At 52.4% G+C, this 20,726-nt stretch overlaps 11 protein-coding genes across 11 annotated transcripts; 6 read left to right on the plus strand and 5 right to left on the minus strand.

Moving 5' to 3' along the window:
* Positions 1 to 354: 354 nt before the first annotated feature.
* Positions 355 to 2,015, minus strand: SNOG_04334 (hypothetical protein; the record flags this gene model as incomplete). The annotated part of the gene is made up of 2 exons (XM_001794701.1): positions 355 to 1,810; positions 1,870 to 2,015. 2 exons carry the CDS (start codon positions 2,013 to 2,015, stop codon positions 676 to 678), a joined length of 1,281 nt encoding a protein of 426 aa, XP_001794753.1. The 3' UTR covers positions 355 to 675.
* A 155-nt stretch (positions 2,016 to 2,170) lies between these two features.
* On the plus strand, positions 2,171 to 3,003 carry SNOG_04335 (hypothetical protein; the record flags this gene model as incomplete). Its single annotated transcript, XM_001794702.1, has 3 exons — positions 2,171 to 2,185; positions 2,453 to 2,708; positions 2,732 to 3,003. The coding sequence occupies 3 exons, from the start codon at positions 2,171 to 2,173 to the stop codon at positions 3,001 to 3,003; spliced, it is 543 nt and encodes a 180-aa protein (XP_001794754.1).
* A 214-nt stretch (positions 3,004 to 3,217) lies between these two features.
* SNOG_04336 (hypothetical protein) lies at positions 3,218 to 4,344 on the plus strand (the record flags this gene model as incomplete). The annotated part of the gene is made up of 4 exons (XM_001794703.1): positions 3,218 to 3,272; positions 3,400 to 3,545; positions 3,597 to 3,734; positions 3,893 to 4,344. The coding sequence occupies 4 exons, from the start codon at positions 3,218 to 3,220 to the stop codon at positions 4,046 to 4,048; spliced, it is 495 nt and encodes a 164-aa protein (XP_001794755.1). The 3' UTR covers positions 4,049 to 4,344.
* Positions 4,345 to 4,808: 464 nt separating this feature from the next.
* On the plus strand, positions 4,809 to 6,815 carry SNOG_04337 (hypothetical protein; the record flags this gene model as incomplete). Its single annotated transcript, XM_001794704.1, has 1 exon — positions 4,809 to 6,815. The coding sequence occupies one exon, from the start codon at positions 4,809 to 4,811 to the stop codon at positions 6,813 to 6,815; it is 2,007 nt and encodes a 668-aa protein (XP_001794756.1).
* A 386-nt stretch (positions 6,816 to 7,201) lies between these two features.
* Positions 7,202 to 10,873, minus strand: SNOG_04338 (hypothetical protein; the record flags this gene model as incomplete). The annotated part of the gene is made up of 1 exon (XM_001794705.1): positions 7,202 to 10,873. The coding sequence occupies one exon, from the start codon at positions 10,871 to 10,873 to the stop codon at positions 7,202 to 7,204; it is 3,672 nt and encodes a 1,223-aa protein (XP_001794757.1).
* Positions 10,874 to 11,531: 658 nt separating this feature from the next.
* Positions 11,532 to 11,951, plus strand: SNOG_04339 (hypothetical protein; the record flags this gene model as incomplete). The annotated part of the gene is made up of 1 exon (XM_001794706.1): positions 11,532 to 11,951. The coding sequence occupies one exon, from the start codon at positions 11,532 to 11,534 to the stop codon at positions 11,949 to 11,951; it is 420 nt and encodes a 139-aa protein (XP_001794758.1).
* A 1,207-nt stretch (positions 11,952 to 13,158) lies between these two features.
* SNOG_04340 (hypothetical protein) lies at positions 13,159 to 13,441 on the minus strand (the record flags this gene model as incomplete). The annotated part of the gene is made up of 2 exons (XM_001794707.1): positions 13,159 to 13,233; positions 13,346 to 13,441. 2 exons carry the CDS (start codon positions 13,439 to 13,441, stop codon positions 13,159 to 13,161), a joined length of 171 nt encoding a protein of 56 aa, XP_001794759.1.
* A 413-nt stretch (positions 13,442 to 13,854) lies between these two features.
* SNOG_04341 (hypothetical protein) lies at positions 13,855 to 14,881 on the minus strand (the record flags this gene model as incomplete). The annotated part of the gene is made up of 3 exons (XM_001794708.1): positions 13,855 to 14,032; positions 14,077 to 14,417; positions 14,576 to 14,881. The coding sequence occupies 3 exons, from the start codon at positions 14,879 to 14,881 to the stop codon at positions 13,855 to 13,857; spliced, it is 825 nt and encodes a 274-aa protein (XP_001794760.1).
* Positions 14,882 to 15,552: 671 nt separating this feature from the next.
* SNOG_04342 (hypothetical protein) lies at positions 15,553 to 15,824 on the minus strand (the record flags this gene model as incomplete). Its single annotated transcript, XM_001794709.1, has 2 exons — positions 15,553 to 15,680; positions 15,800 to 15,824. The coding sequence occupies 2 exons, from the start codon at positions 15,822 to 15,824 to the stop codon at positions 15,553 to 15,555; spliced, it is 153 nt and encodes a 50-aa protein (XP_001794761.1).
* Positions 15,825 to 15,932: 108 nt separating this feature from the next.
* On the plus strand, positions 15,933 to 16,121 carry SNOG_04343 (hypothetical protein; the record flags this gene model as incomplete). Its single annotated transcript, XM_001794710.1, is given in 2 exon segments — positions 15,933 to 16,063; positions 16,082 to 16,121. The coding sequence occupies 2 exon segments, from the start codon at positions 15,933 to 15,935 to the stop codon at positions 16,119 to 16,121; spliced, it is 171 nt and encodes a 56-aa protein (XP_001794762.1).
* A 1,529-nt stretch (positions 16,122 to 17,650) lies between these two features.
* On the plus strand, positions 17,651 to 19,129 carry SNOG_04344 (hypothetical protein; the record flags this gene model as incomplete). The annotated part of the gene is made up of 2 exons (XM_001794711.1): positions 17,651 to 19,036; positions 19,097 to 19,129. 2 exons carry the CDS (start codon positions 17,651 to 17,653, stop codon positions 19,127 to 19,129), a joined length of 1,419 nt encoding a protein of 472 aa, XP_001794763.1.
* Positions 19,130 to 20,726: the final 1,597 nt, after the last annotated feature.

The following is a 20,726-nucleotide window of genomic DNA, read 5'->3' on the forward strand; positions in this document are numbered from 1 at the left end:
TAGAGGAAAAGAATGTTTGCTGGAAGGATTGGCGTCACTCATTGTCGATCAGAGAAACATGTTCCTGAGTTGTGTACGTCTGCGAGGCGGGCATGCTCATGCATCGTGAGCTACGCGTCCGCCTCGCTTGAACCCTTGATGCTTGGCAGGCAGACAACATTTTACATTAGAGAAAAAACCAGAGACAATCAGGATGCAATGCGGAGGACCAGAAGCGTGAGAAGTGAGTTCAGTGGAGGACGGATGGTAGTACTCGATCGGAAGGTGATTGCTCGGCAGGTGGGGCAGACGCCACTTCTTACACACATGCCAGGAGCACCAAGGCAGGCGCACCAACACTTCGAGCATGAAAGATTCAAAGAGGTACATGAAAGTGGTATTGTTATCCTATCCGAAACTATGTCTCATATACAGTGCCGTCGCGGTGGTGAAATGTCCGCAGACCGATCTCACCAATATATCTATCCTAAAATTCGCAAGTTGCACTACCACAACCATGAAAGGGTATGATGATACTGCTCCACGCTTCGATGGATATGCACCCAGTAGAGAGGTGCTAACGCCGGAGTAAATGATGTACTCGCGGAAAACAGGGGGTAATCAAGTTCATGAACGGGCGTGGAAGGTCGTGTGCAAGCTATGAGCAATGACACGAAGGACTACCGATACTAAGGACTATCGGTTGCCGGCTTCAAGCTGGCCAGGAGTGGGCTGTGGCGCAGGGGTAGCGTCCGAGGGAGCAGCATTTCGGTTACGACCAAACCAGCTTCCCAAAGCTGGGCGGGGTGCGCGAGCCGCACGAATGCGTGACATGAGACCTTGTTCAAGCTGCGCATTGGCATTGGCACTTGGAGCGCGTTGCTCTCGGGTAGGACGGCCTAGACGGCCGAATCGATCGACAGATTGGGATTGTGGTCCGGCAGGGTTGGACAATATGACGACTCGCGAGCGCGAGAAGGGGTTGCCACGGGTAGTGGTCCACACAGGTTGTGGCGATGTGGGTGACCGTAGACCAACGCGGACACGACCGTTCTGGGTCTGCTCAACTTCCCCCTCTGGTCGCGGCTTGGGTACGTAGTAGTCTGCTTTGCACAGCGGGCAGCAGGCACGTCGACTGGTCAACCATGGATCAACGCAGCTGGCGTGGAAGGCGTGGCCGCAAGTCAATCCTCGCACCTCATCGTCGTCCTCCAATGTGTCTAAGCAAATAGCACAGGTGTCACCGGGCTCAGCAAGCATCTCCGGGGCGGCAGCGGTGCGGATCGGGTCGTCGTCGTCGTCATCGGATTCGTCGTCCTTGCGCACATTCACCTGTGGTGAATTCTTGCCAACCTCGATTGTCTCGCTCGTCCTGGTAGCGGGATTGTGACCCACTGGTCTCTTCTCCAAATCCTTGTCGTCCTCGCTCATTCTTGGCGAGGGCGGCAGTGGTTGCGATGAAGAGTTGGCAGCCGTTACGTCCTCGCGGGCCATGGAGAGCGCAGTGTCGCGCGTCGGGCTCGATGCGCCTTCGTCCTTGGCTGAGATGACACCTTCGACGTCCTTCATACTGGCTGCTCGACTCGCAGGTGCAGTTGCAATGCCTCCACTGGCTGGCAGACCTTCCGTCTCCCGAGTCGACTTCCATTGCTTGTACTTGGACAGAGGAAAGCGCTCATTGACCTCGTCCATGGTCATCAGCTTCTTCTCTCGCCTCCTCCTGTGCGGTCGCGGCATCTGGGTGAGGTCGATGGGCTCGCCATCTGCGGCAGCGGCTTGTGCTGCGCGACGGCGGTTATATCTGAAGCAGTATTTTACACCAACAATGATCCTGCAGAGGGTGTTAGCAAAAGCAGTTATCGGGGGTCGCGAGCGACCAAGTTGCCGTACCAGAGATTTGTGAAGACGACACCAAAGCCCAGGGCTACAAAAAATAGCAGCGGCGAGCTTGTAGGTCCGCTGTTGTTGCCATTTGATCCAGAGCTTGGTGAGGAGGATGGGCTGGACGCGGAAGGGGGCTCAGATGCAGTCGACATGGTGGCGTTGGAGAAGCTCTACAGTTCCATATGTCGGTGGGTTGGGGGAGAGACGCAGCCGTTTGCGGGAGGTGAGCCGTTCAGGTACACTGCTGGCTTCAGGACCAGGCCGTGACGGGTGCGACAGTGTCTGGCAATGATGTGAAACCGCAACGATGGCCACGAGTAGCGTACGTCGAGGCGAAATAGGGAGTAGAGTCGTTCGCCCGAGCAAGTGGCTAAGCAGCTTGTCGAAGTGGTGGTGACGGCAACGACTGCGAGCGTGGCGACCAGGGGACAGCCGGCACAATGACAGGCCGAGAACGGTGGTTGTGAATACCAGTGGCTACAATAGCTAGCGGTGAATGCAGACAATTGCCTCGTTGGCCATGCGATCGAGAGCACCGCGTACCTACTGAGTGTCGCAGGGAAGGAGGCTGTGCAGTGAATGCTTGCAGTGGATGCGGGCGCGGGAGGTCGATATGGGAAGGGAAGGTGCGCCCGGGCAGGATGAAGGCCGCGCAGTCTGGGAGGAGCCAACGTCAACCGCCGGGCTGGGGTCCGCTAACCATGACAATTCCCGCTATGCCGGAACCACGCCTACGACCAACTTTGATCGTTTCACAGCTCGCTCCGTGAACATGTGCACAATGCAGTATCATCGTGGAGAGCAGGTACTCAGCGCAGCACATGACGACGCATCCGCTGCGAATGGTGATGCCTCTGCACCTTCACAGATTCAGGGGTTTCACGGCACCCACCAAAACCGCCTCGATGCGCGGCCCACCACATGCAGGACCAATATCGCAGGGGCACCCACCCATATTGCTTCACGCGCAAATACCAAGAATCCAGCATCGCTTCGCAGACATTCCACAACCATAGCCCACGCCTTGCGCGGGATGCGTGTCGCGTGCACACGGAACACAGTCTGGCATTCCTAGATTCAGCTGTCTGCGAACGCGATGCCGACACCCCTGCGGCCGAGTGGATCCTACCCCAGCGCTAAGCATTTTGCTGCGAGGTTATTCTGCACATGCAACCACTCGTCTCCCACACCTAAGTGAGATCCTCGCTGCACTCCACCTCATCGGCTTCTGTGTGCTCCGGGAGACCCTGATAGAGGATTCCCTTGTGAATTGCGCAACGTCAACACCAACGTCATCTGCTCTTGCAAGAAATCTGCGACCCCAGCTGCTGCAAGATTCTGCACAGCCGCAGTCATGGCCGAGGCTACGGAGGAGAACCCAATAGTCTTCTTTGACGTTACTTTAGGAGGTATGGCTGGTCTACACGTGGCGCGGGAAACCCTTCCTCCCCGCATCGTGCACATGTGCTCTTATTAGCTTGATCACGTGGTCGACACTGCCGCTATGCCAAATAGATGACTGACATAAGCATGCAGGGGAGAAGTTAGGCAGAATCAAGATCGAGCTGTACAAGAACGTAGTACCCAAGACTGCTGAGAACTTTCGACAGTTCTGCACTGGCGAGACCAAGAACAGTCGGGGCCAGCCGCAGGGCTACAAGGGCTGCAAGTTCCATCGGGTCGTGAGTTACTTGTGTTGAAACCTGACTCAGAGCACACACTGATACCACCAGATCAAAGGTTTCATGATCCAGGGAGGCGACTTCATCAATGGAAACGGCACCGGCTCAAGAACCATATACGGCGTCGATAAGTTTGCGGACGAGAACTTCACGCTGAAGCACGACAAGCCAGGTCTTCTGTCAATGGCAGTAAGTACCTCTTCACCATGATATCCAACCTATTCAAATTTGCTGACAATCAACAGAATAGCGGGTGTGTACTCGAATGAAGTCATGCCATTAGCATACACTGATAATCCAGTAGGCCCAACACTAACGGCTGTCAATTCTTCATCATCACTTGCAAGAGCGGCACACCTCACCTGAATGGTAAACACGTCGTCTTCGGCAATGTCATCGAAGGCATGGACGTGGTCACCAAGATCGAGAACACTAGGACAGTGGCCAATCCTGAAGGCAAGCCGGCGCAGGACGTTGTCATTGCACAATGCGGTGAGATGTGAGCAAGTTCAAATTGATCACTCAGACTCGCGACTATTCTATGGCATCATGCATAAGAAGAAGAAGATAGCCTGCTATTAGAGACAAGCAGTGCGAGGCCGCAGAGATTGAGCATAGTCTCACTAGCAGAAATGACCCAGATTTGTCCGCAGATTGCGGCATGACAATCGCCTGTGGAAGAGACTAAGCAGAAGCAGAGTGTACGTTCCAACCAGCGGCGATAGAGTGTACGACTCATCTAAGGAACTATGTGAACGGTGGTCTCGTAGATACTCGAATCAATCAAGTCTTCAATTCTGATTGAAAACGGCAGTTCAGCAAGGTATTCAGCCATGTGTCACTGCAAAGGCTCTGCTGTGTTCTTGTCCGCCATGCAACGAAGCTACTTGATGAACATGTCTATCAATTAACCGACGGTTGCACAAGTTGCCACGGACCACGCTGAATTGACATTTGCGACCGGGCATGTCCAGATAACATACCTAAACCTTTCAGAAGAACCTTGAGATCATGTGACGACCATCATGGTTATACATCATTCTTGGGAACTCGCCAAGCTAACCGTTGTTGGGTGAAGGTGAGCTCCACTGAAAAGTTCGGCGCCAAGACCTGCTAAATCTCACTGTCGCGTGCAAACCGAACCATACCCCCGCTCACCTCTGCGCACCGTCATTTTCTCGAGCCCTACAGAACCCGCCCTCGCCAAAGACATTCTTCTCCACGGGCCAGATGTAACAATCACGACAATTCACTCCCGTCAACATGGTTTCTCTCGCCGCAAGCAACCGCGGCAGCCTAAAGCGCAAGAACCCCGACGCCTCGTCCGACGCCGAAAACAACAACATGAGCGAGCTCAAACGCCGGCGGGTCGCATTCAATCCCGAAGTAGATGTACGGATACTCAGAGACGAGGATGAGAAGAGCTTGGAACTGGTGCACGAGGAGGTGAGACGTGCGATGGAGAAGCACGCGGCAGGCGAGAAGGCGGCATACGATGTGATCAAGGCACTGTTCAGAGAAGATCCAAGGACGTCCGGTTCAACTTCTACCGCACTCCTCCAGAAATACATCATCGCCCTGACCAACCACGTCCACCTGCTCGACTTCACTTGCAAGGGACTGGTACACGCTATTATCGACTGTAGCTGGGTAGCCCGCCATGAGAGCTTCGTGCGCTCATACCGCGCCTTCCTACACTCCCTTCTCTCAATACAGTCAGGCTTCATGTCAACAGTCTTACAATCGCTCAACGGCATGTTTCTCAAGATGCCTTCCGTCAATTCACGGCAGCGAGACGATCCGCCCATCGAACGCGTACGGCTGGAATCGCGGATACACGATTGCCTCCGATCAATCCTGCGCCACAACCCCATGGCCAGCTCATTCCTGGCACCATCTCTCGCCTCAAACTTTCCCTACCCAGACGACGATGCTAAGACACATGTGCAATACATTCGGAACATTCTGAGGATTGCCGAATATTGTCCAGAGCTCAAGGGCGAAGTGTTTTCGCTTGTTACGGACAAGCTGGTCAAGATCGATGTGCAGATACAAGTGGACATGGAAGAGTTAGAAGACGACATTGAAGAGCGCTTAGTCGGAGATGCCATCAACGAGGCAGAGGACGATGACAGCGACAACGAGTCAGTCTCAAGTGAAGAGAGCTTAGACCCAGAAGAACAGCGTCTGAAGGACCTGCGACAGGCAGTCAGCAAACTTGACACCATCATGGACCTTCTCTTCACCCACTACGACAACGTTTTCGCCGCAGACCGATTTGAAGCTGACGAGCTTTTTGAGAGTCTGCTCTCCCAATTTGCAAGCACTATTCTCCCCACCTACCGCTCCCGACACACGCAGTTCCTCCTCTTCCACTTCAGCCAAACCTCCGCCGACCGCACCGAGCAATTCGCCGGCGCATGTTCGCATCTCGCCTTCGACCAAAACCGCCCACACATTCTCCGCGTCACCGCCGCCGCGTACCTCGGCTCCTTCATCGCCCGCGGCGCCCACGTCCGACCCGACACCGTCCGCGCCGTCTTTGACCTTCTCTGCCACCACCTCGAGATCCAGCGCGCCATGCACGAATCCTCATGCAAAGGCCCCGACCTCCGCCGCTACGGCACATACTACGCCATCGCACAAGCCCTGCTCTACCTCTTCTGTTTCCGCTGGCGCGACCTTATTGTCACACCCGACATGACAACCCCAACGGACGAAGACATCATCTACCACGAAGGCGATTTCACATGGTACAACAGCACCCAAGACACCATCCGCCGCAACATCTTCTCCAAACTCAACCCCTTGAAAATCTGTGCGCCGACTATCGTAGCGCAATTCGCGCGTGTCGCCCACCATCTCCGCTTCCTGTACGTTTACCCGCTCATCGAAACGAATAAGCGCGTGCGCCTCGCGCGCAGTCTGGCAAGTGGATATCTCCACGGTCTGGGCGGCAGAGAAACGGCGCTTAGTACGAAAAAGGGCGAGGAAACGTTCTTGCTCGATGCGTATTTCCCGTTCGACCCGTATGTCTTGCCAAGGAGTAAGAGGTGGCTCGAGCAGGATTACGTTACGTGGAAACCTGTGCCGGGGATGAGCATGGACAAAGAGGATGACGATGAAGAGGAGGAAGATGATGATGATGATGATGATGATGATGATGACGATGATGATGAAAGCGACACGGATTTAGACTCTGATATACAGGAGCCGGATGAGGTGGTGAATGAGGATGTGGATGACGGAAGTACCGAGACGAGTGTTTGATCTACCTACCTTTCTCCACGACATTTTGTGGAATCTCCGGCGTTGTGAATTTACGGCATAGCAACTGGCGCTATGGGTTACGGGCATATAGCTGGCACAATCTCTTTGGGAACGAGATGGAACAGCGGATCTGAAATATTTGCGGGCGGGTATATGATTTTGACTAACGACACTGGTGGGATAACATGACATGGCTAGCTAGACGATTTCTTGAGCATCTATACAAACATGGCACAATAAAAAGTTGATACAATGTACTTGATTGCATTTGCATTCGCATTCGAGATTCGAGATTCGATATGCTGCCTTGATATCGATCCATTAATATTGCCGTCAATAGTCCCAGATATCCCTACAAGTTTCAAATGCATTTGCCCATTCGCCTCTCATATTCCAGCTCCGCTCCCATTCCTCCCCACCATCCTGACTGTCTCCGTCTCTCCTGCCCCAGCGCCTGCATCCGCATTATCTGCTTCCTCAACGACCTCGCTCAACCTCATCGCCCGCAGTAAATCCCTGCCCGCCCTCGTTCCATCCCTCAGCTCCACACTACTCTTGAGCAACAACTCGGCCAGCCCTTCACCGCCGTTACACAGCAGTTCCGGGTCGACGCCGCGTGGGACAGGGAAGTCGAGTAACGGCCGACCATTCGGGCCGGCACTGACTCTGCTCTTGCGGAACTCCGAGGGATTGAGAGGATAGTCGGAATCGGACGAGTATGGGTATTCGGTATCATCTTCGCCGCCGACGCTGAGCCCAGAAAACTGGCTGTCTGTGCGGCGGCCAGCTTGACGAGATTTCTGCAGATGACGACGTTCGAAAACATCCCATAGGTCGTCGACGTCGTCTTCTTCGAGGGAAGTGTCGGTTGTGACACTCATGGGCGGCGATTGATCGTCTGAGCCAAGGTTGTATGCGTGGCTGTGGGACCACCCATCCCAGAGCGAGGCTTGAGACCTCTGCCCGGGACGATGTTGTGGTGCAGAAGAGACGCTTTGGGGTGGGAACTCTTTTCGGACTTGGCTGGCAGAACTAACACCTCTCGCGTGCATCTGTCCCATCTGGCCATTGGCATCTTGTTGCTGTGGCGTCAAGAGCCCTGGTACCGTCTGGTTTGGTTCCGACTTGCTCTGGAAGTGGTAGCTCGTGCGCCGATTATTCTGCGAGAGTTGGACTTGATCTTCAAGGTTGAAGGGATTATCATTGACATTGTTAGCAGTATTAATTGCATCAGAGCCGGACGTGGAGGGTCTGTAAGTGTCGACCATGGCCATGTCAAGATCGATCATTGAGGTACGCAGCGGGGAATCTGGTGAATCGGAGACACGCGGAAAATCATCTGATTCCGCATTGGCGGGCATAGTCGCAGCTTGTCGAAGACTGGGCCGGAAGCCGGGCTCTAGAGTGGGTGAAGAGGCAGCTTGGCTACCCGTGGGACTTCGCATGGGGAATGAGAAGTCTTGAGTCTTGCGACTGTCCTCCTCGATCTTGGGGAACTTCCACTCTCTGGTTTCGCGTCTCGTTGACTTTCGGTTCCGGGAAGCATCGTAATTTCCTTCAGCCATTGCGGCATCGAACGTCCACTCCACTGTGCGTCTGTTCGGCTTCGGAGGCTGAGCGGCGGCAAACGTCCACTCCATAGTCTCTCGCTTCGGCTGTGGAGGTGGCTGTTCGGCAGCAAAAGACCACTCCATCGTCTTGCGGTTTGCTTGTTGGGACGGGAACGACCATGCCATGGTATCACGTTTTTCTGACCCTCCCTCCGAACCAGGATACTTCCAGTCCCTCGTAGCACGCTTTGTGAGCTCTTCTTCTTGGATAAGAGCATCACGCGCCTCCTCTTCCGCCATCTCACGCAAGATGCTCTTCATGCGACCTGCTCGAATCGTGGGGACTTCGCCCAAATCGATACCGGGCTCATCTGGCATGGGCATGGAGAAGTCCAGGTCAATGACTGTTTCGCGGTTGGGTGCGCCAGGGTTGAAGTCACGGAGCACGAGATCTGAGGGTGGTCGGCCATTCGTGACTTCCTCTCCGTCGACCATGCTATATCGATACGGGGTCGTGTTCACATCAAACAGCTTGTTCAGTCGTTTCTGGCCTCTCACAATCGACTCCTCTTTGAATCGAGCCTGGAGTTGCTCGAAACGACCCATGTCTTCAATGGGAGGAAGATTGATGCCTGCAAATTGTCCAGATGCAGCAAAAGGATCTGCAAATTGTGGTGCATGCTCTTGCTCGAACTCTTCGGTTGTGCTGAAGGACCAGTCGTCGTCGTCATCGTCATCCTCAGACGAAGAAAGAGGATCGGGCGCTTGAGCGCCATATGGATTGAACAGCGATGCACGTGCACCACCTGATTGCTCCCACCTATAGTACTCCTCAACAAGCTTGACCAGTGTAAAGGTCGGATACAGCTTAGTCGACCCCGCAATGTATGGGTGTTCGAGAATTTGATCTGGAGTTGGTCGCTGCGTCGGATCTGGTTGGAAGATGAAGGCAAGAAAATCTTTGAGATCCTGCGAGAAACGATCGCCTTCCAGTTCAGGAGCGCCAGCATTTGGTAGCTCTAACTGGGCAATCTTGTAATGCGGTGGGAATCCACTGGCCATCTCGTGAATCGTGCACCCATACGCCCAAATATCAATTTCGTTGCCGTAATGAATCTCCTTTGGCTGGAGTGGGTTGCGCGGATCGGCATCTTTGACCCACTCTTGTTGGAGCTCCGGAGCCATCCATGCTGGTGTTCCAACAATGGTCGATCGCTTCGACTTTTGCGGTTCGAGCGTACCCGAAACACCAAAATCACACAATTGCACTCGACCGTCTTCCAGAATGAGTACATTGTTCGTCTTCAGATCTCGATGCAAGACGCCAGCTTCGTGGACATATTTCAGACCCAAAGCAAGTTCGCGCGCAATCGGAATGATGAACTTCTCCGGCAGGCCTGGTCCAGGGTCCTTGATGGCATGTGTTGGCTTCATCAGGGTGTTGACACTACCACCACTGGCATACTCGCTGACAATCCACAACTCATTGTGCACTGTCCGCGCCTCTTCTATGATATTGACGTATGGCCGCGCTTTGCTGTCCCGTAGCTGCTGCAGAATGTCAATCTCCTTGATGGTCTGTGCCAAGTTCTCGGTCGTCATCTCCTGGTAATCCTGGTTATCGATGTCGATGATCTTGATCGCAACAAGACCACCATGCACCCTGCTTCTTCCTTTGTAGACACGCCCATAAGCACCCTTGCCAATCAACTCGAAGAATTCATATGGCGGTGGTTCCTTGTCTCCAGCACGCTTAGCACGTTCCGCTACCAGCTCTTCCATCTGCTTGGCCTCTGCCACTGCGCGCAGCTTGGTACCTCCCGTAGGCGGCTGTAGCCGCGATGGCTCGAAGCTCAGGCGTGCGGGCTCCATGCTTTTGCTTGTGCTCGTGAGCCACTCTTCAAGATTGGCAATACGTAGGGCGTCAGCCTGGCCGTCTTGCTCGCTGTCCGACTCAGCGATGCACCAGAGCGGACTATCGAGGCCACCAAGGCTACTGGTAAAGCTTGGTATTCTGGGTATTGGTGGAGATGCGCGGGCAGGAGGACAGGGACTGTTATCGGAGAAGAGTGGGTAGTCGTTGGTGGGATCAGACCACGAGCGTCGGTGACTCTTTGGGGTGGCCTCGGGATCTGATGGGCGCAAGCCGGGGCTCGAGTTCGCAGTAGGAAGGCGCGATGACGATGACGAGGTCGGCTCCGAGACGTCTTTAGGCGAATATACCGGCGTAGGAGGACACAGCGGGTTCGTGGGGTCTAGAATGGGGCTAGAGATGCTCGGTCGTGCAGATCCAGAGCCGTGGGATGATTTCGAGGACGGGCCCTTCTTGCCTTTGATAATTGTATCTGTCAGCTTGGTCCATGAGAAGGATCGCGACGTTCTGGTGACAGGCACCGCCGTCGTCTCTGGCTCTGGCGAGTTCGGCGGGGTGTAGTCGCCCAGGGGGATCAGGTGGTCGACATCGCTGTTCGACCGCTTGAGCTTGAGGATGGCCTCGTTCTCGAGCATGATTGCGCGCGTAGTTGAGTCGCGGACGAGTGTTGTCAAGGGCGACACACGGTGGTGAGAAGAGGAAACGGCATACTCACAGGTCTAGCTGAGTTCACTGCGTGCGCTGCACCAGGTGAAAGCTCATGGCGAGGGGTCGCGTGCGGTGAGGGTGAGCGTTTGCCAACATTCACGAGCCTCGACTATCACACTACAAACGTCCGTTATCTTACAAGGAGGAAAGCAACAAGTAAAAAGACACTATCATTACAAAAGGATCATGAGGAGAAGGGAACAGATGTCATTGCGATGCCGTCCGGCGGAGAAACTTTGGCGTCTTCATATGCGAAACAAGGGTCTCGATGTTCGTCGTTGCACAAGTTGCCGATCACGCCAAGCCAAAGCGGCAGCGCCAGTGCAATCGAGACTGGCGCGCCCCGCCCTCCACCGTTGAACGTTGTGCCTGACATCATTAGCGCCATCATCGCCCGCCTGGCCAACTTTCTTGTTATGAAGACATGGTGGTAGCCATGATGATGCATATAGTCACTGTTCACAAACACCATCTTCTGGTACCCTAACTCACCTGGTCCACTACCACACTCCAAATCTCCCGCTCGGTCCCATAGTTCATCACTATATCAGACTCATCTAGAATATCAACCACATACCCGTCAAGATGGTCGCCCAACCCATCGGCACCAAGAAAGCCGTCCCAGGCACCGTCTCCAAGAAATCCACACCAACACCCGTCCGCAAAGCCCCCATCGCCTCCACTACAGCAAAGAAGCCCATCACTTCAACCGTCACAACCAAAAAACCCATTCCAGCTACAGTCACCGCGCAGAAGAAGAAACCCATCCCAGCAGCAGTGACTGCACAGAAGAAGAACCTGCCTGCAGCAGCTAAGAAACAACAACACATTCCCACTCCACCATCCCAACAATCATGGCTTACTAAAGCTACAAATGGTGCTGGTGCAGCTATATCGAGCACAACATCTGCTGCAGCGGCGGGTGTGGGGAAAGCTGCTGGTGCTGTTGTGACGGCGGCTGGCAATGGCGTTGCGGGTGCTGGAAAGGGGGCTGGAGTGTCGTAAGTGTTCTCTTGTCTCTCCTGTACCGATGCATTCTAACATACCTACCAGCATCGCAAATACATCCCGTTCATGGGGCGACATGGTTCGCGAATACGGAAATTCGCTCAAAGACATGACAGGTGCGGCAGGTAGCCGAGCACCAACAAAGGGGAATCCTTTAGGCTTGTCGACGGGTGGAGGAGGTGGAGGTGCCAGTACGGCTGTGAGTTCGACGAGAGGAAAGGGGACGGCGAGTAATCCTTTGGGGTTGTGAGGAAGGACAAGATGCTGCGTGTACGATTAAGATGAGGTTTTGAGCAGTTATTGCATTAGGTGTTGGGCATACACAAGGTTTATCGAAAAGCAATACACGAAGTTACGATTTCACACCGCTGTTGACTTGTAGGCTCGAAGAACTCCGCGTGGAGTTGTGGATATGGCCATATCGTGACGACTACCTCGTGTAGCTGCCCAGCTCGTATTTGATCTAAACCATGGAAGCTTCGTCAAGGTCACTGCATTTCTTTCATGTTCTGTCGAAACTCATGTCACTACAAGCCCCTTTACTTTCACCGCGCCTTGCGCAAGTGCGGCACAGGGCCCAAGCTCATCACCTCTGGCGCATAAGTACTGTTCTACCCCCCTGACATCTGCCACTCAACCTCACACTCGATGATCTCTCAACCAAATTCTTAACTCTCGACACAAGGATTTGAATCATCTGACCTAGATCATCAACCACTTCTGCACTTTCGCGCAGCTTTTGAGATATGTTTGCTTCCCACTAACTGACTGCTACCACACAATACATACCTGTGACAAAGTTGGCATTATGCCGCAGGCCGTCAATGCCCCCGCAACGTCCACACCTTAACAGTTGGGTTGCAGCAAGTTTGCATCGCACTCTATTCAGGTGGCGCAGCGTCTCTGCGTTTGGATCGAGCGATACTCAAGAAGTGGCTTCCTCTTCTGATTTCGCCTGTCCAAGTCCCTCGCAACCATTCAAGGCATTCTTATCTCGAGGTAAAAACCTTCTGGGTCCTTGGGCGCATGGTTTGAGCTGGCTCACATGTAATTCGGTTGTAGACGTTATGGTGCGCCGGCGTACATAGTCTTATCCAACTGGGAATAGCGGGAGTCCGCCAGAGGAGCCTCTGGACGAGTGTGCCCGCTGCCGAGTCGTTGTGCAGATAGCAAGTCCGTATCGCTGTAGCAATCCTGCAACCGCCTAGCTCTGGAAAACAATCTCTGTGTCATCGCCCTCAGTGGTCTGCACACTCAACGTGATGAAATCGTGCCAGGGCTATAACGACAAGTTCTTCGGCATTCGTCCACCGTTTTAGAACATGATGTCATCTTCCGCCTTATTTGCAATGACGACTTTTGTCAGGCCGGGAAACCTAGAGCAAAGTAACCATCCCAACGGTCGTAGACTTGCTGATCTTTGTCATGATGCGAACTGTCGTTAATGGCTTTGTTGCGCCATTTGCTTCGCGTTTGCTCGGAGCCATCGTAGTTGCGCTGTCACTTTTGCGAAAATGAAAGAGGAAAAAATTAAGGAACAAAGGTGTTGTAGAAGAGTGCAGGCCTTCTATAACCACCTCACCCATAGCGGGAGTGAACGTGCTATCACAATAGTAAAGGCATCCTGGGAATGCGGATATATCCGGCGAGACATATGATATTTTGAGTTTCAAGTGTGCTAGAATTTGAATGCCATTTGCGATTTCCCCTCACCAGCAATAAGATTAGTGAGACTATAGACACTGATAGTACCATGGGGCTGATACACCCTTACATGTATACGGCGACTGCGTTGAACCTTCATATTAGTGGCAATCATCAACAAGGAGCGCGAAAACTTACTTCGCAAACTGTACAGCCTTTCCAGTCATTGCCACCACACTGGTCCCAATGTTTACTCCTACACCCACCATTTCCACCACCCGGTGTACTCGTAGGCGGTCTTTGCGTTGACGAGGGACGGTTCGGCGGCGGCAGAGAAGGTCGTATCGTGGTCGATGGTCTGGGAGGTGTCGCAGGACGAGAAGAGCTCGGTATAGGCATCGTTGGTGGTTTCGAAGGCCTCGGTGGGCGGGTGCCTCCAAGAGTCGGCGTGTTAACATAACTGCCGTCGCAGTAATACGTATCGCCATCCAATTGCAAGTTCTTCAAGATTGTGCTGGTGCCATTCACGCCGACACTTGTGCATGAGACGCCCTTTGCCGCCTGTGCGTTTAGAGGTGTGGGGTATTCGATGTGAAAGACCGGTTTGTTCAGCGCGAGGAACTGTTCGTATGCTCTACACTCTCCAAGAGCTGCACATTGCTCGTTGACTGCAAAGTCTACTGTCGAAGCAAGGCTGCTGACGATGTCCAGGCTGTTTTTTAGGCCGATCTTCATGTTGTATTTTTTGGCTTCAGCTTGCATCCAGAGCATGTAGTTGATTGCGTCCGAGCTGGTGAGCTTCAGGCCATTGTCGTTTTGCTAGACTTTGTCAGCTAGTTGATTGTAATATCTTCGATTTGTGCAACATATTCAGCATCCCGGTCAGCGTGGTGGGGGCGCGTACATAGCCATCTGTCTGACAGTCAGCAGCATTTATAGTGAGAAGAGCATCGTAAGATGCGAATGGTTGAATGCGCACCTGTGTTATCTGGATCGATGGCATCGCAACCTTTGTCCGCTGCCAGCTTGATACGCTTGGCCATGATATTGCGGATCGATTGCGACCCTGTACGTATCCATTTCTCGTTCGGCCATTCAGGCAGGACCTTGCCCAAGTCTGCGGCTGCAAAGTCCCTGTAGTCGTCTCTCCAGTCTTCCGCGGTACCGGCACTAAAGTAGCAGACGACAATCTTTCCTGAAGCCTTCAGTGTTGCCATTGTTGACGCCGGGTTATCGAAAAGGTCGATGTCCCAGACAGGGGCGTCGGTAGGCGCAAGAGGCATTTTGGACATGTCCGGCACTCCAAGAAGAATAATTTGGAACTTTTGTCCTCGTATGAATGATGCCACATTCTGTGATAACGTTTGTGACATCAATAGGGCCCAGATTATCAGCAATGGCGTACCTAAAGAGAGGAGCAGGTAACATTTTGCCATTGCGGTGCAAATGAAAATGGTGTGATGGCAACACGAGGAGTTGAAACGAATTGAAAGAACAAATGCTGTGCTAAGGCAATACCTTAAGACGCGATCTGACCAAGATCTAAATCATATCCCATATTGGCCACATGGAAACCGATAGCCAATGGAAGGCGCCCGCTCGTATGCCATTTTACGTACTGTTGTCACCAGGCGCCGGCAAAATTACTATTCGCCTTCTCCGGCGTCGAGAGGTAGCCTGTAGATATTCAAAAACATATGTAGGAACTATGTAAAGTATCCTACAGTAGCGCATGTATTCAGGCTCCTTTGTAAACTTATGGGTATGCTCCTGGAGACTTGTTTGTCATGTTGTGCAGGTGCAGAGTGGACACGAATTTTGCCGCTGCCTGGCGTTATGGACAAAGCTCATTGTTCAGAAATTGCCAGTGTTCAGTGTTGGTTAGTATTGGTCGAGGCTGGACTTGTGCAATATCGAAGAATATTGCCAGATCCCAGTCATAACGTGAGAACGATCAGAGCAAGGTATCATGAGTTCCGTATCCCATTGCGAGGCTGAATTCCTCTGCTTGTACTATGTTCCGATCATTAGTGAAAGGCTGCGCAAGTTCCTTTGTCTCTTTCCGAAATCGAGCAGTGCAGCCTGGGATAACAGTAATATCGTGCCGTATACTGGCAGGTAAATCACACAATGCATGCAGACCCAACCTCAGATACCTCGTGGCGAGTTCCGGACCATTCTACGGGTATGAACGTACGGACCTGCATCCCCGGCAGATGCATACATGGCGGGGAAAAGCTTGTTTACTGCACCCCAGAGCGAGCCAACGAAGCGGTCCTTCTGGCAAGGTTTTGTAGCCGTAAGAGCACTGAGCGCGTTTAGGGTTGCGGCTAAATGCCGAAGCAATTTGAAAATCCCCGAATATACAAGTTGGAGTTGAGCACAACCAGTCAGGTCATCACGGGCGCAGCAGAGAATTTCTTGCGTTACCAGTCGGAGCTCATTGTTTCGAAATGTGCATGCATGTGGACTGCTTCATCCAGTAAGTCGAGCACGCAACACGGAGAGATTGCAGTCGCATAGAGTGCTGGTAAGCCTAGAAGCTTGCACGGTGAGCATCGTGATCGAGCAGCTAATATAGGGATCTGTAATCCAGCACGCCGCCACGGTCATCTCTTGAGAAGGCGTAGAAGGCCCATTTGAAGCGTGACGCGTCTGGATTGCGTGACTTGAGCCCCGGAAGTCCGTTTGAGTCTGGCAGATACGAGAGAATTTTCGGCAATCTAAAGCCAGCTTGCTCATTGCATGGACGGTATGTGCGATACTGTTCAGTTGTTAGCCCCCAGCGATGGTTTTACATGGAGATCCCACGGTACGCACCCGAGCGGTGCACAGTAATCACTCTATTGAGACCGTGGTGTCTAGGAGTGGTATAATTTTCGAGGTGATCACATGGTGCGAAGAGATGGCTGCCGCACGATGTTGCCTTCTCTATATTTAATCTTGGTGTTGCATTGAAGTTGACGATGGATGAGGTCATCCATTCTTATCGATAACGCGCGTTTTGAATCCGACATTTTCAGTTAACTCGAGACTGCCTGTTTAAGTCACAACAGAAGACACAGAACACCAAGAGATTTTCATCTCGCATATGGCTTTGTAGCATCTCTCAACATCCCAATGGAGTGCATGAGCAACTCCCGCCGTTTCCTTAGCCCGAGTCTTGATCACGCTTGCTGATGCTTGCGCTTTGCCGACCACGATGCCTACTCCACTCTTCGCGATTTCTTCAAACTCGCACGTTACGTACCGTTCCTCGACGCGTTCCCACCTTTATCAAGTCATGGGATCCGACTCAGCATACGCCCGCACGTCAGCCTCAAGCATCGATTGAGCCTGATCCAACTAGGGATACAATATGGAGCGATCTACACGAAATGAACCAGGCCCAGGCACATAATATGTCGAGTACGGAAGACAACAAGGATGGTGGTAACCCTCCGAAAGCGATGCGTCCCTCATACAAAAAGCTCAGACACTTACTGCGGCTTGCTTCATCACCCAACATTGACCTCGTGGGCATGCGCCGTCATATATGGAAGGCATATATTCTTACAAAACTCGAGGACCCGGATTCACTATCGAACTTGACTTTCGGAGAATGGGACATAATTTGGGAGTCGCAATCTATCAGACTGTACAGCAACCAGAACCGAACGCTGCATCTGGAGGAGCTCTACACTGATTTGTGTTCTTCGAGGATTGCACCTACTAAGGCTCAAAGGATTGAGTATCTGGAATGTCACTTTCTGAACGGTAAGGAGGTCCAAGCGCTTCAGAAATGGGAGGCAGATCGCGCGGAAATCGAAAGTTACCAACCCTATCACTGCGAGCCGGAACACTTGAAAGTTGGGGTCGAGATGTATGCGCGAGCTGGCAATGCGGATCGAGCTGGTCAACTGATGGAACAACTCTTCGCGGTGCTACCTGAACCAGATAAGTCACTTATGCTCACTGTGTTTCGAGCACATACTAGTTCTGCGGAAGCAAGACACCACGAAGCTGCACATGATATGTACGAACGGATGAAGGCCCTTCCGACAATCCTAAAGATGAGAGATTACGACGCGTGCTTCACAGGCTTCCTAGAAGCGAAAAACATAGAATTCGCGAAGGAGGTCTTTCGCGACATGGTCTCAAACGGTATTCTTGCAAAGACGGGGTTTGCGAAAGATGTGGAGGAAGTGCTGATGCGACTTCACATGTTGTACCGTCTAGCCACAGACTTGTCTAGCATGACTAGCATTGCTCTTCATGCCATCGAACTACTACCACAATCTTACTACGGGCAGGTGTTTGGAGATTGGATGAAATTCACCGTCGTCCAACAGGCTCCTGAGGCTGCTGCACAGATCCTCGATATGATGTATCGACAAGGCTACCCTCCAGAGACGTTTCATTTCAATATGCTTCTCAGAGCTTTCATACGAACAAAGGAGTCTCCAAATGTGCTCCAGGCTGAGAACATTGGTTGGCGCATGATTGATGAAGCCCGAAAGGCGCACCGGAAGAATACCAGGCCATTTTTAAGCCAAAAGGGTACCAGCCACGAAAATGCTCCGACGCCCGAAGGTCTACAAGCTGCGCGAAAACTTCCGGTCGCCGATGTCGACACCTTCGCACTCATCATGCACCATCATGGCAAAAGCCTGCAGTGGGAGCACGTCGAATATTTGTCGCGTCAGCTCAAAGAAACGTCGATTGCTCCCAACGCGACCATCATGAACGTCCTTGTCGACAACAAAATTCGACAAGGTGCATACGCAGAAGCCTGGTCCATCTACAGTCAGCTCACAAACCCAGCTAAAGGCGGATCAATCACGGGCGTTTTCCCCGACGGTGCATCTATTCGTTCTGTCTGGAAGATGCTGCGACTTGCCCTCGGCGACCACGCTACAAGGCACGAGTCCGGGTTGCCAAGACCTCGAGAACTCCTGAAAGAGACGGTGGAATGGTGGGCACTGGTTCGCGGCCGCTACGATGCTGAGCGATTCCGCATGGGACTTGTGGGCGGGAATTACACTGCGATTTCCGCGCTCATGTTGCATTGCTTCTCATATACGCAAGACTTACCAGGTTCACTCGTCGCATTGCACGTTCTGCGACACAATTTCCATATCTTCCCTACGACCAAAGACGTCAACATCTTGCAGCGTCAGATGGCTTGGGTCGACTTAAGTCGCGAGTCAGCATCCTCTCGGTCCCAGTACTTCCACAGCCGCAGTAATCGGGTACGCACTGACAAGATCGGCAAAATCTACCTGATGCTGTTGCAGCAGCGCGCGGAACGAATGCAATTGACTCGGGATGGCGCGAAGGCTTTGACAGAAGAGCAGAAAGGTGACATAAATCTCAATCTTCTGAGTGAGTTCACTCGATCTGTAATGAAGAGGGAGTACCCAGAAGAGCTTGTGGAGGTGATGATTGATGCAGCGAGGGTGAGTGTTGGATGTCCGGACTTGCCGACAGGGGATATGACTGCGTTTGAGGTGGCGTAGCGCAAGCTTGTACAAATCGAGGAAGTTTATTGAAGCCGATGATGGGCTGTGTATAACATTGAAATGCTTACTATCAAACCCATAATCTTGCTTGCAAGCTGCTTCTTCTGACTGCGACGGCAAGCGCGCAGTCAGCCTGCCACCCTCGAGTTCTCCTCATTGGAGCACTGAGTTTGATCTATTCATTGCGTCTCTCTTAAGTCACCACCACCACGTTTGATGGAGTTCCACCAGTTGTGTTTCCACCATGATCCTCCGTTCCCAAGAAGAAGTGCTTCCGTTTGATGGAAGTGAAGCTTGCTCCCGTTTGCCGATAGCGCCGCCATTACACCGCTTGAGCCGGCCTCTCACTCTCTATAGTGAGAGTTACGAACCTTATTTCATGTACAATGCAGCTAGGATTCCCAGAATAAGTCCCTGTGCTGACAATTCCACATCTCCTACCAACGCCTTCACCTGATTCCTAGCAGTATATATCCTTCTCTGAACGCACGCATCACGTTCCACCATTCTCTTGCCCGGTCGGACCCCATCACCCTGCTCGATGACCTCTAAAGACAAATTGATGTTCGAAATACCAGGCAGGTATGGCAGGAGGATAAGACTATGCATTTGAACATCGTAATTCCGTATCTCCCCAATAATTCGACGAGTCATATGTGCGTACGATTCGTATGTCTCGAGCTTATATTGCAATTCCACGTGTGTTATTGCGGGGTGTTGCATGTGTCCGAGAGTTTCGAGCCATCAAATAAAGTCATCCGCATCTCGGAAGCTGAATGTAGACGAGTAAAAGCCAACAGGTTGGCTTCGGAGTAGATTCCTTGACAGGTCCTGGTAGACTTCAATGCATGCTACAGGTCAAGAAATACGGGCTTGCATGATGCGCTGGTTTTGCACTTGGAGTAGGCGAGGCTGCCTGTGCAGAAAGGTAATTCGGAGGTGTAGTTCATCACTCAGATTTTGTCGGGCAAGAGTTGTCTGTAGATGCAGTTGCGAAGCTCAGCGGGTAGTCGGAGCAACGGTGGGGCTGGTTCTCCCCATGAATTACCGTTCTATCATGCTATTCTTTCAATTAGCGGGCGCATGTGAACCAGTACGTATGTCTTGTCCCCATCCATAGCGCAGGAGTAATAAGAGTCCGGGGAGCTCGTGGTCAGGTACCTGTACGAACAGTGAGGTGAAGAAGACATCTTTGAGTGAAGAGATTAGGGCTCAGGGTCGAATATGCTGTACGATGGAAAAGGGTAAGTGGAGACATATTAACCAATTCTCTAGCCCTGGAGATAAGTAAGGGAGGCCGCTGCAGCCTGGCTTGTACTGCAGAGTATCTTAACTACGACGCAACATGGACAGGAGCATACAATTGCCTGAAGCTGTACGCAATATTGCCAGGCCTCAGTTGCGACAGCAAGTCCTCGTATGTAGCTTTAAGCACCTTGTTCGCTTTCCATCGCAAGTCGTAACTTGTGATACGTAATGCTATGCCCACACAACTTGACTGACAGCTCTACAAATGTTTCGGATTGTGTGGCAGGAACACTGGGAGAAATCTACTTGTGCACTATACAGAGACGATGCATGCTTCTAATGCACTGGCCGTGATCAATCTAGAGTAATCTCAAGTAAG

This window comes from Parastagonospora nodorum (assembly GCF_000146915.1).
Source record: "Parastagonospora nodorum SN15 chromosome Unknown scaffold_6, whole genome shotgun sequence".
Taxonomy (NCBI): domain Eukaryota; kingdom Fungi; phylum Ascomycota; class Dothideomycetes; order Pleosporales; family Phaeosphaeriaceae; genus Parastagonospora; species Parastagonospora nodorum.